Below are 13,329 nucleotides of genomic sequence, written 5' to 3'. Positions count from 1 at the left end.
GATTAAAACTGTGTGCCCGACCGAGACTCGAACTCGGGACCTTTGCCTTTCGCGGGCAAGTGCTCTACCAACTGAGCTACTGAAGCACGACTCACGCCCGGTACTCACAGCTTTACTTCTGCCAGTACCTCGTCTCCTACCTTCCAAACTTTACAGAAGCTCTCCTGCGAACCTTGCAGAACTAGCACTCCTGAAAGAAAGGATATAGCGGAGACATGGCTTAGCCACAGCCTGGGGGATGTTTCCAGAATGAGATTTTCACTCTGCAGCGGAGTGTGCGCTGATATGAAACTTCCTGGCAGATTAAAACTGTGTGCCCGACCGAGACTCGAACTCGGGACCTTTGCCTTTCGCGGGCAAGTGCTCTACCAACTGAGCTACCGAAGCATGACTCACGCCCGGTACTCACAGCTTTACTTCTGCCAGTACCTCGTCTCCTACCTTCCAAACTTTCCTACCTTCCAAACTTTACAGAAACTCTCCTGCGAACCTTGCAGAACTAGCACTCCTGAAAGAAAGGATATAGCGGAGACATGGCTTAGCCACAGCCTGGGGGATGTTTCCAGAATGAGATTTTCACTCTGCAGTGGAGTGTGCGCTGATATGAAACTTCCTGGCAGATTAAAACTGTGTGCCCGACCGAGACTCGAACTCGGGACCTTTGCCTTTCGCGGGCAAGTGCTCTACCAACTGAGCTACCGAAGCATGACTCACGCCCGGTACTCACAGCTTTACTTCTGCCAGTACCTCGTCTCCTACCTTCCAAACTTTACAGAAGCTCTCCTGCGAACCTTGCAGAACTAGCACTCCTGAAAGAAAGGATATAGTGGAGACATGGCTTAGCCACAGCCTGGGGGATGTTTCCAGAATCTCATTCTGGAAAATACAGTGTTGTGCGCATCAGTGAACAAACACCATTACACATACAATTAGATTTTCACTTTTGTGTGATAAAGAAGTGTGCTACCACAGAGGGGATCCAATTTCAAGTCAGTTTCTTTGCAAACTCTACTAACTTGTTTCACTTTGTATATCGAACAATCTTTCTTGACAGCAGTCTTGACTGAACTGGAAGAGTGTTCTGAGGCTGGAGAAATGTGTCAATAAACAAGATATAGATTACCATTCCAACATAAAATATGGATATATTCTGTCACTTGATATAGATATTCCTTGTATATTTACAAATTTTTGTCAATTACAATCTCAATCAAAAATAAAAATATTGAAATGGTGAATTTATTTATTTCAACATTTTCCTAGAAGCTGGATAAGTGAGAGATTAACTAAACAATCACAAACAAATATTTTTAGTCATTTGGATATTTTACATTGTGACACAAACTATCAGCATATTTCATTTCACTCGAAATGCTAATCCAAACAGTAATTTATTCTAAGACTTTGATCACCTAAACAGAAGTTATCAAGACAGCAATAAATTCTTTTTTACATATAGTAACTTCACTGTGCTGATTTCATCACTGATGTTTCCTCTGTATATTTTAAGCTATATCTTGTTTTCAATTAAAGATCCAGTTGGTAGCATATGGATCCTCAGTGAAGAAATAATGATAAGATGCAGAACGTAAGTATGAAGTGTTACTCTGAATTTTTTCACAGTATAAATGGTCAATTCTTGTATGAAAATTGTCAGCTTGGAGGATCAGATGAACGTAAGTTAGCAGTTTCTATTTCACAATGTTTCTTTTGTGAAAGTCTCCAATATTTCTGCCTCTGACCATATGCAGTAGCATCCTCTATTGTCTCTGGAAGCTTCTGATTCAAAGATTCTGGCAGAAATGATATTGAAAGTGAAGTAAAAAGCATTGTAGTTCCAAGTATACCGAACATGTAGCGGAGCTCAATTTCTGTTCCCTGAAAAAGAAAAAAAAACCATAACTAATATTACTATATATTAGGATATGACATGACAACAATTTTTTGCTAAGCTGTATGATGAGAAATATATGGGAAATATTTTTAAAATGAGAAAATAGTAAAAATGTTAAAAGCAGAAATCCCCATGTCTCAGAGAAGCTAATTCACAGAGTTGGACTTTGATAACTGCATGTTATAGTTGACAGAGCTGTAAATTTTAAAACTATTTCTCATTAACAAAAAGAATATAAATATCCCTGACGTTAAAGGGACAATCCAAAAGTTTACATTTGAAGGCTGTACAATCCACAACTGGTATGCTAATCAGGAAAAAGCACCAAAGCACTGAGGCAATCAGCCCACCAACAGACCAGGTTGAAGATACCCACTTGGTAAAATTTTGTGTCCTGCTACATGAAGATGTTTGTAACTGCCTGTTGCACATCCTCGTCTGGCTGGATGTGGGGATTTGTGATACGGGGATGTGCGTTATCATGAATCAGCAGCACACCTTGGTGCAACATTCCATAATGGTGGTTTCTGACAGACATGCTGTCTATACAGATTCTTCATTCTCTGATGTATGGCTACTGATATTTGTTCATTGCCAGCCAAGAAAAGAATAACAGCATGTTGGTAATGTTTGGATGCATTTGGTAACAATGTTCATGAAATTTCCTGGCAGATTAAAACTGTGTGCTGGACCGAGACTCAAACTCTGGACCTTTGCCTTTTGCGGGCAAGTGCTCTACCAACTGAGCTACCAAAGCATGACTCACGCCCCGTCCTCACAGCTTCAATTCCGCCAGTACCTCATCTCCTACCCTCCAAACTTTACAGAAGCTCTCCTGTGAACCTTTCAGAACCAGCACTCCTGAAAGAAAGGATATTGCACTGCCTGCAAGGATATTGCACTTGCCCGTGAAAGGCAAAGGTCCCGAGTTCGAGTCTTGGGCCAGCACACAATTTTAATGTGCCAGGAAGTTTCATATCGACGCACACTCTGCTGCAGAGTGAAAATCTCATTCTGGAAACATCCCCCAGGCTGTGGCTAATCCATGGACCCGCAATATCCTTTCTTGCAGGATTGCTGGCCCTGAAAGTTTCACAGGAGAACTTCTGTAAACTTTGGAACGTAGGAGACGAGATACTGGCAGAATTAAAGCTGTGAGGACGGGGTGTGAGTCAAGTAGCTCAGTTTGTAGAGCACTTGCCCATGAAAGGCAAAGGTCCCAAGTTCAAGTCTCGGTCCGGCACAAAGTTTTAATATGCCAGGAAGTTTCATATCAGCGCACACTCTGCTGCAGAGTGAAAATCTTACTCTGGCAACAATGTTCATGTTTCTGCATTTACTGCAAGCATGTCTGAAAGGCATGACTGCCACAACAATTCCTTGCCTGCAGATCAGTGCTTATATACCCACATCAGTGTCATGCAAAATTGCATATACACTGCAGCAACACCCTCAAATGGAAACTTTTTGATCAGCCCTTCTATATTATTTCTCTCTGTAGTTTTCTTTTGGTTTACAATGAAATAAGTTTTAATTAGTACTCTTATTTTTCTACACATCTAATCAAAATTTCCTTCTCAGAAGAATAAAATATCAAAATATCTATTCCTATACAAAATCTTCACTGAGAAAATAGTAATCATGAATCAGAAATCCCAGAGACTAATGAAAAAGTAAGTATGTACATCTATATCAATTTGTGGGACATGGTTTCTTGTATCTTATGATTAAAGGAAACATTGAAGGGAAGCACTTGAGAATGATTCTCACTTTTTCTATTGAGTGTGTAACTTCATCTTTGTCTACTCCAGTTCAGAAATTAAAATTCTATCCATGTTTATTCCAGTTCAGCAACTTCCAGATTTGTCTCTCTTTTCATGATATATACCAAATGCAATCTCAGCCTGATTTCTCCTCTTTTGTCAGCTGTTATTCACAGCAGAACTTCTGTTTCTGTGATCAAGACAAGTGAATACTAGGTTTAATCTCTCCATACTGTCATCAAGAGAAATTTTTGGCATGAACTGTCCAGCACATGTCTTCAGTGCCAAAATTGAAATGTGTGAAACTCATACTAGCTTTATTCAGAGTTCATTATTTATTAATCTGTATTTGATAACTTGCTGTTCTTCCTACTCTTTCAGCTTTTTTTCAAACTAGCTACAAAATCCTGATCATCATTCAAGTTCAGTGCTCACTTTTGCATTCAGCTAGAGGCAATGAAGACAGCCCTTGAGCGAACTTAAATTTTTCTCTTATTGAACAAATTTATCATCTGCTTGTTTTGGAGTCACCATCATTTGTGTTCTTAATGTTAACCCTCATATGTCTATTGATTACCTTTCTGATTGGGTGGTGCAGATGTTATTAGAACTGTACATACACACAACAGCTCAACAGAGCATGTTTTTAACATATTATGATAATATTGTCAAAGGAGATGTCATGAAGTGGAAACTCTCACCCTGTTTAAGAGAAATTTTAACACTAAAATTCTGTATTAAAACTGAACAAAATAATGAATATAGCAAATGCTGTTTTAAAACAAAATTACTGTGCTAAAATAAAGTTTATGACAGGAAACTTGAGAGGCAGTAAGTTGAATGATTGACATTAGCAACAAGTGTAATATTTTTTTTAGATTTTGTAGCTTTGCACGTAAACAGTACTATCCTGTTAAGGAGATTGAATATTCATAAAGATATACACACTTATGATAAACAATTATAGCAACCAGTATCAAAATCGAACGAATGAGTTAGTAAATAGGAACAGAAAGGCTCTATAGTTTGCACAGACAAAATAATTCACTTTTACCTTGAGATATTTGCAGGCAATATGAACCCCAGTCTCATAAAAATGTGCAATTTAATTTAAATTAGTTTAATTATATGCATGTTCCATGGATCACAGTTGTGATCTCTTACAATAGTGCAAAACAAATTTCATGAAGTATTAACTGTACTACAAGATTACGGTCAGTATACCCTAGCCCATCTCTAAAGACCTTGTCAATAGGACATTAAATCGTCACCTTAATGCCTTCTTGTTTAAAGAGCTGTCTACAAGAAGCTCTAGAGTAGACACCACATATTACTTGTATTACATCCTTTTGTGCATAAACACTTTCTTTCTTAAAGATGAGTTACTCCAGAGGTCTGATATTGTCTATTACATAAAAGTTATAGAGTTTAGAATTATAAAATGATCGAGTTCTTATCATAATGTACAGCCAAGAATTTAGAATATTTATCAAATCACTCTCATGTTAATTTCAAGGTATAGTCAGGTCTTGTGCAGTAAAGAATTGAATGTGCTGTGTTTTATTTGATAACCAATAACACTGTTCGACATGGGTTCTATTTCTGATATTAAAGTATGTGCTTCTAGACCATTTTACCGTGGGAAATTCAAATATGTTAACAAAATATCGTTGTCAGGGATACTTTTTGTGTAATACGTATATATATGTATATTCACAATTCATGGCAAACACAGAGACGTTATAGAGAAATACGGTTATGTTGCTGCATCCAGTAGTGATAGAACGTGATAATTTCTTGTGCAACAGCAGGTGGGAAGAATCAGACATCATTAGGTTACTGCTGCCACACCTATGTCATTAAGACCACCTGAAACATCTCATTAACTCGAACGGCGACAGCCGGTCGCTGCCTCGGCAGTAAAGCTTCACGCCTCCTAGGGGCAGTTGCATCGAGTTTACAACAGTGGTGTTAGGCGCAATTTGTGTCAGTCTTAACAAGTGGGTGTTTTGGCTGACAAGTGACTGTCTGTCATATTTCTGATCCCGGTTGAATTTTTTAGTTCCTGTGTGTAAACTGATTGAGCCTGGTGCTGAAGGTAAAACGACTGCTTGTTTTTACACATCAGCGTTCCTCTAGTTCCCTACTATTAATTTAATACAGGTGTATTACCAAAGTGGTATTTTTAAATTTGCAGAAATGCCACGTCATCGTGGATGTCGATATAAGCCGGAAAACTTCTGCTACATCTGTGGGAAGTTCACTTTTGCCAGATATAGGAAGAAAATTTCTTCAGTCATAAAGAAAGCATACAAACATTACTTTGGAGTAGAGGTAGGAGACCAAGATAAAGAATGGGCACCACATTTCTGTTGTGCTACATGTTACTGCAAACTAATTCAGTGGTGGAAAGGTAAAGAGAATGTGGCGTTGTTTGCTGTTCCCATGGTGTGGAGGGAGCCTAAGGACCATGTTACTGATTGTTATTTCTGTCTAACAAAAATTCAGGGTTTTACAAGCAAAAAGTCGAAGAGGCATTTTGTTTACCCAGATCTGCCTTCAGCGAGAATGCCAGTTCAGCATTCCGACAACCTTCCAGTACCTTCAAGAGCTCGAGGTCAAATTCTGAGTGACAGTGAAATAAGTAGTACTGAAGAAATCACAGATGATGATTCTTTATATCACTGCACAAGTGAGTCATCGCCACATTTGTTAACACAGGCAGATTTAAATGATTTAGTACGTGATCTAGGACTAAGGTAAACAAAAGGCGCAGCTGCTTGGTTCAAGATTACAAGAGTATAATCTACTGCACCAAAGTACTAAAATCAGTGTGTTCAGGCACAGAGAACATGCCTTTATTTCTTATTTTTCAACTGACGAAGCACTAACATTTTGCAATGACGTTGCTGGCCTGATGAAAGTGCTGAACTTCACTTATATTTCACTGGAGTGGAGACTTTTCATAGATGCATCGAAAATAAGTCTGAAGGGTGTTTTGCTCCATAACGGAAATAAAATACCCTCTGTTCCAGTATCTTACGCTAGTTTGACAAAAGAGAATTACGAATTCGTACAAAGGATGCTAAATTCATTAAAATACAATGAACACAAATGGAAAATATGTGCAGATTTCAAGGTAATTGCTATGGAACTGGGAATGCAACAAGGCTACACAAAGTATGCCTGTTTTCTTTGCGAGTGGGATAGTCGAGACCAAAATTCTCACTACGTGAAAAAGAAATGGCCTAGGCGAAGAGGGAAAGTTGGCAAAAAGAATGTACAACGTGAAAGTCTGGTAGCTCCTGAATATATACTACTTCCACCGCTTCACATCAAACTTGGCCTGATGAAACAATTCGTGAAGGCCATGGATCCAACAGACTGTGGGTTTGTATATCTAGCTACCAAATTACCCCGTCTTTCAGCTGCAAAAATAAAGGAAGGTGTATTTGTGGACCCACAAATCAGAGAGCTGCAGAAAGATGCAAATTTTGAAGCATGTTTAACCGATAAAAAACCGCATGGGACTGTTTCAAGACGATGTCGGAAAACTTCCTCGGAAGAAGAACAGCTACTAACTACAAAGCAATGGTGAAGGATATGATCAAAGCATATCAGGATTTGGGGTGCAATATGTCTTTGAAAGGTACATATGATGGACTCTCATCTGGACTACTTCACAGAGAGTTGTAGTGACGTATCGGATGAACATGGGGAAAGATTCCATAAAGACATTTCTATCATAGAAAGGCACTATGAAGGGAAGTGGGTACCTTCTATGTTAGTAGATTATTGCTGGAATATCATTCGAGAGAAGAAAGATTCACAATACAAGAGAAAAAAGTGATGTGCATTACAAGGCAGTGGCTCATTGTTTGTCAATTTTCTGTAATTTCTCATGTCAAATAAATACTTCAAAGTGTATACACAAAGGTTACTGTGTTATATGTTAGATCCCACCCTCCATTAATGTGATGAACTTATAACATCATAAAGATGTGCATTTGTTTGTCGAATTTAACCTCACGTTTGCTACACTATATCAGAAACTGAAAAGAGAAATAAAATTGCGATTACTCATAAACTATCCCTGACAGAAAAAAACCAAAAACAGTTTTCAATTCAGCACTCAAATTACAACTAGGATCACAATACTTTTTATCAGAAATAGAAAAAAAGGTTTTTTTTGTAGAACAGTGTAATTTATACAGGATGAATCTGAACTCCATCAACAAAATTTTGGAAGTTGCTCAGGGACATTTTCTGCGTCTTTTGGTAAAAGGATGATCTCTGGTAGCTCATTACAGACTAATTGCATTTCCTTTGATTTATTCCCCTAATTTATCTTTGTATCTGTATTGAAGTGAAAATACCTGCACAACAGTGCAAATGTCAAAGGCAAGTGCTCTCTCATGTATTTCTGTGTTGCTTCACAAGCTCCATGTGATGTTAAGTCACTATTTCCACCATGTGCCTGCACTCTCGTGAGTGCCAGACATACATCTTTTTCCTCTCCCTCCCAGTCAGATTCATATCACACTCATGCAGATGCAATCTACATTGCAAAGCCATCCAATGAACTGACCCCAGAAATGTTGTCTGTGGGGGAACTTGTTTTGTCCAGTCAGACCCCTTCATATAGCCTGTCCAAACTGCTGGCTCAGGCATCCAGTTTAAATCAGTTTCTCACTCAGTTTGCACAAATCTTGAGTGCTGCTTTGCCTCAGGCACAGGTCCCATCACCAACCCACGAGTCAAACAGAGCTTCTGCCCACTTCTCTGCACCATAACACCTGTGGTTTTTCTCTGCCAAGCTAACCTTTGCTGGGTCCAGAATGATGAGTGACAAAAAGTTCTCCCTTATTATTGCTAAGCTCTATCCTGCTGTCACAGCAGAGAGTCAAACCATCATCACCAGCCCTCTGTAGCCCAACATCTACCGTGTTATAAAAAAGCAGTTAATAATGCAACTGGCATTGTCCAAATGGCAGTGCTCCTTGGCACTATTTTCTCTGGAGGAGTGTTTCAACATGAGGTCCACCCAATTCCTGCAGCACCTGCATGCCTTAGCCAAACCCCATGTCTTGCTCAACAAGTTTTTATTCCATAACCGGAATTCTTGCTTGCCTGCCACAAATCAGTACAGTGAATGCCATGCACAACCATACAGGCAATGATGCTGCCACCATTATAGCAGACTAAGTGTTCAATCCATCGACCACTCGCTTGCCAGCTGCAACCGCCACCCAGTCCCCTTACCCTTGCCCCCCACCAACTCCTCCAGCCACCTCCCACCACCACAGCAACTAGTCCCTCAGCCATCCAGAAGTGCAGCTTGTAGTGGTGCCCCAACAGCCTGCAACTCAGGATGCACAGCCAGACCTTGTGCAAATAATGGCATGTCTGAGCAGCAAGAGGAAATTCTTAACTGCTAACTACTGCCCTCACCTGCTCACACCCAACTGTTTCTGCCCCCCAACCTGCACCAGTCCTGCATCTCATGTGACTGTGCTTCCCTCCTCCACAGGGACCTCCAGGGTGCATGTCTGTGCTGGTACCACAACCACTCTGGCAGTGATGCCATCAATATCAGATGGCCATGCTCATGGCATTGAAATGCAGCCCGTGACCAGCAGTAGACACCTGGTTGCTCAGCAATTTCCAGCACCCATTCATGCATGACCACCATAACCCCATCTCACAAATCACTACCTCACTGACACTACCTGGGACCTGTCCATCTTCCCATGCAAACTCCTGCCCTGGCCCAGACCCCTCCTCCTCTTTCCTCCTAACCACTACAAACAGTTCCATCATCACTACATACAGTCCCTACATGCATCACATTGACTGCCACTTATGTCAGGAGTTTCTTTGGACTTTCTCCTTGCCTGATGTTACCAATCCAATCTTCAGTCCAAATTTTATATCCTATTTCAGTCTTCCCCATAACCTCACACAACTTCACCTAATCAATGGCCTGACAGGTCTCTCCACAGAGCCCCCCCCCCCCCCCCCCCAATTCCCGATCCACTGCTCATCTTGCCCTTAAACAACTTTCTTTCACCGATCCTTTCACCAGTCTCCTTTCCCAAGTCCTGCTCCTCAACTGATCCCCCCCCCCACCTTCCCACACTGCTCACCGTGAGGCACAACTGCGCTACACTGCAATCACTCCCAGCCCACCAGTTCACTCCCACCAGACAAGCACACATTTACACAGACAGAAATCAAGACTTCCATTGCCACTGGAACTCTCCACCCATCAAAACACTCTTAGTCCTCCACACATCATTTAGCACCTAAGAAGGACAGGATCTGGAGGCACCGTAGGGGTGATTATTGGTGGCTCCATATGAGACCTATCCCCAACCATTATCACACCCTGATCTTATGCAGCTATAGTGATATTTCCAGCCCCATCATCTTTAGTAAGACAGACTATGTGAAACCTTTCACACATTCCATTCACACTGGAGGAGGTCAATAAGACAGCCAATATCATGCCTTTTGGCCTCTTCAAAGGCCCCTTCCTGACCTTCAGCTCTCCCTAATGCTAAACAAACCTAGCAACATTTCTTAGACAGTGTGCTCTTTGGCACACCAGGCTGTTTTGCCTACCTGCTGGACAATATTCTTATCTACTCCTCACTACTCCCAAGACATGGCAGAACAATGTGAGCACTTCCAAGGAAATTTTTGGCTGCCTGGAAAGAGCAGGTGCCATTCTCAACCTAGAATAATGTGTTTTCCAGGTAGACATGATTGAATTCCTAGGGCACACCATTTCCACTTCCAGTTCATGATCCACGCCTGAGAAAGTCAGCATGATCTCTGAATTTCCACAGTCTATGATGTATAAAGAGCTTCACAGATTCCTAAGCATGGCTTTCTTCTTCTTCTTCTTCTCCCCCCCCCCCCCCCCCCCTTAGAAATGCAGTCTCTGTTCAGGAACATCTCACTATTGCACTGCCATACTGCCAGGTAGGTGAGCATACAAATGGTAAGAAACCCCTCCCATGGAGCCTCCCAGTTTCAAGAGAGCTAAGTACAACCTCATCAATGGAGCCCTTCTGGCACACACCTACCGGTCTGCTTCCCCCACAATCATTGCAGGAACTGCTCATCCTCTATGAGGCAGTGTAGTACTTCACCCTTCAGTTGAGGTAAGCCCTTTCACCACCTTCACTGACCACTGCCCTCTTATGAGACGGTTTTATCACCCTGACAGTTCTGGCAACAGGAGCACATGACTCAGTTCTTTACTGTTATATGCCATTTAACTGACACTGACAACATTGACATCAACTGATTAAGCCACTCCTATGCCATCAGCCCCCATTAGATTCACTAGGTACTTGCAAAAGCCCATTCCACCAGCCCCACAGTTGGTTAAATGTTCTATAGGGGATTTGAATGATACTCTCATCAAAATGATTTGGAATGGGCCAGTTTACACAATATGTGATATTTGAACATGATCAGTGTTAACACTACTGAGCATGCCAATACTTTTTTCCTTCTACACACATCAAAAACAGTTTTGCATCACCCCAGTATCCAGAAATCCTGAATATAGACGTTGACTGTCGATACTGTATCACAGACACAGTTCCTTTGACTGTTCAGAGATGTCACTAAACCCACCCATAGATTCCATGATAAATTCATGTCATTATTTGAAAACAACTTTAACATAAGCTAGTCAGAAACAACATTAAACAGCAAAGTAAATAACCATGGATCACCATAGGGATTAAAGTATCTTGTGAGAGGGAAAGGGAACTGTATCTATTGGCAAGAACAAGTAAGGATCCTACAGCAGTTGAACTCCATAAAAGCTTCTCAAAGGTACTAAGAAAATTTATTTAAAAACAAAGTAGATGCACATTATTTCAGAAATTAGCATATATCATGTGACCACAGTCAGTACTTCCAAAATGGCTGATGTCAAATATAGTTAGTTTTATGTTCCATGGATCATTTTGCATGATAAATCATAATGATGTGGAACAAGTCATCTTACATTCACATTGCAAATTAATTTGTACATATGGTTACATGATGAACATTTCATAACTTTTTTTTAAAGAAAAAAAGATACACAGATGTGAGTTGGTAGTTTCTACCCACCAACTTTTACACAGTACAGTAATAGTAATTATTCTGCAGAATTGAAGGAGTTGTCAAGAAGTTTCTTTTCATTTTTTCTTTGTTCTCTTTCAGACATTTTATATCACTGGGTAAGTGAACAAATTTTTTGTTGCAGCAATGTGCACCTCTTTTTTGTGCTGAAGACATTCTTAATGTGGAGTAATGAATGTAATTTTTTCTTCTGGTATTGTAATTATATAGATTTTTGTTTCTTTTGAAATGTAATGGATTACTTACAACAAACTTTATGAGGGAATAAGTATACTCTGAAGCAGTAGTCAGAATGCCTAACTCCTTAAACAGATGTCTACAAGACAATCAAGGGCAAGCATCATATATTGTTCTTACATTTCTGAGCAGTAAAGACTTTTTTTTTCTTAAACATGAGCTACTCTGGAACATTATTCCATATGACATTATTCAATGAAAATATGCAAAATTTTCCCACTTAATGATTTCCCTCTCCCCAAGATCTGCAGTGACTCTAAGCGCAAATATGGCCGAGGTTTATTGTTTTACCAGTTCCAAAATGTGCTTTTCCCAATTTAAATTCTCATCAATATAGACATCTAAGAATTCTGAAGTTTCCACAGTATTTATTATTTCCTCTCCACATGTTATAGTTATCACTGGTGAAGTATCTCTAGATGTGCAGAACTGAGTATGTTGCATCTTTTTAAAATTGTAGGTGAGACCATTTGCAGAAAACCAGTCAACGATAATTTTAAGAACTTTGTTCACCATTTTTTCTGTTTCTGTATGTATGCTTTGATTGGTTACAATATTAGTGTCATCTCCAAAAAGAAATAATTCTGCTTGTTGTGTGTTAGGAGAAGATTGTTAACATATACGAGGAACAATTGTGACCTAAGATTGGAACTTGGGAAGCCTGTACTTGATTTCTCTCCAGTCAGAATTATGTCCTGGTTTATATTCATACTGAGCACAACTTTCTGCATTCTTTTGGTTAGGTATGACATTATCCATTGGTTGGCTATACCACAAATCCCATAAGACTTCAATTTATCTGGTAGAATACTGTGATTCATGCTCTCCAAGGCCTTAGATAGGTTGCAGAAAATACACTGGTACTATATTGTTTAATACTTGTAAAATCTGGTGAGTGAACATGAAATGGCATTTTCAGTAGAGCAATTGTCCTGAAACTGAAATTGTGATTTTCTGAGTACATTATTGTTGCTAAGATTCTAGAATACATCATCCTTCTCAAAAATTTTGGAAAATGATGTCTTGTTTTGACAATGTGCTGTCATTGAATTCCACTTCAGACTTCAGTATTCCTATGGAGATGTCTGCATGAGTCCCAGCAGTCTTAGCAGATGTGTGAAACATTTCAAAGATGGAAACAAAAGTATCGAAGTTGAGCATCAAAGCAGTCACCCTTGAACTGCCTTCACAGAATGCAACAAGTAAAGAGTTGATGAGCTCATTAGAGAAGACATACAGGAATGTCAAAATGTACAAAATAACTGTAAAGCTTTAGTAGGACACAGT

The 13,329-nt window shown here is 39.9% G+C and overlaps 1 protein-coding gene across 1 annotated transcript in view; it reads right to left on the bottom strand.

The window, feature by feature from the left end:
• Positions 1 to 1,637: 1,637 nt before the first annotated feature.
• Positions 1,638 to 13,329, bottom strand: part of LOC126249494 (solute carrier family 22 member 7-like) — a 136,323-nt gene continuing 124,631 nt past the window's right edge. The window contains exon 8 of the mRNA XM_049951146.1: positions 1,638 to 1,878. Coding sequence (XP_049807103.1) covers positions 1,654 to 1,878 — 225 coding nt within the window. The 3' untranslated portion in view covers positions 1,638 to 1,653. The remainder of the gene's footprint in view (positions 1,879 to 13,329) is intronic.

Source organism: Schistocerca nitens, chromosome 3 (assembly GCF_023898315.1).
Source record: "Schistocerca nitens isolate TAMUIC-IGC-003100 chromosome 3, iqSchNite1.1, whole genome shotgun sequence".
NCBI lineage: Eukaryota > Metazoa > Arthropoda > Insecta > Orthoptera > Acrididae > Schistocerca > Schistocerca nitens.
The sequence above is the reverse complement of the archived record's forward strand: the minus strand, read 5'-3'. Positions and strand labels throughout refer to the sequence as shown.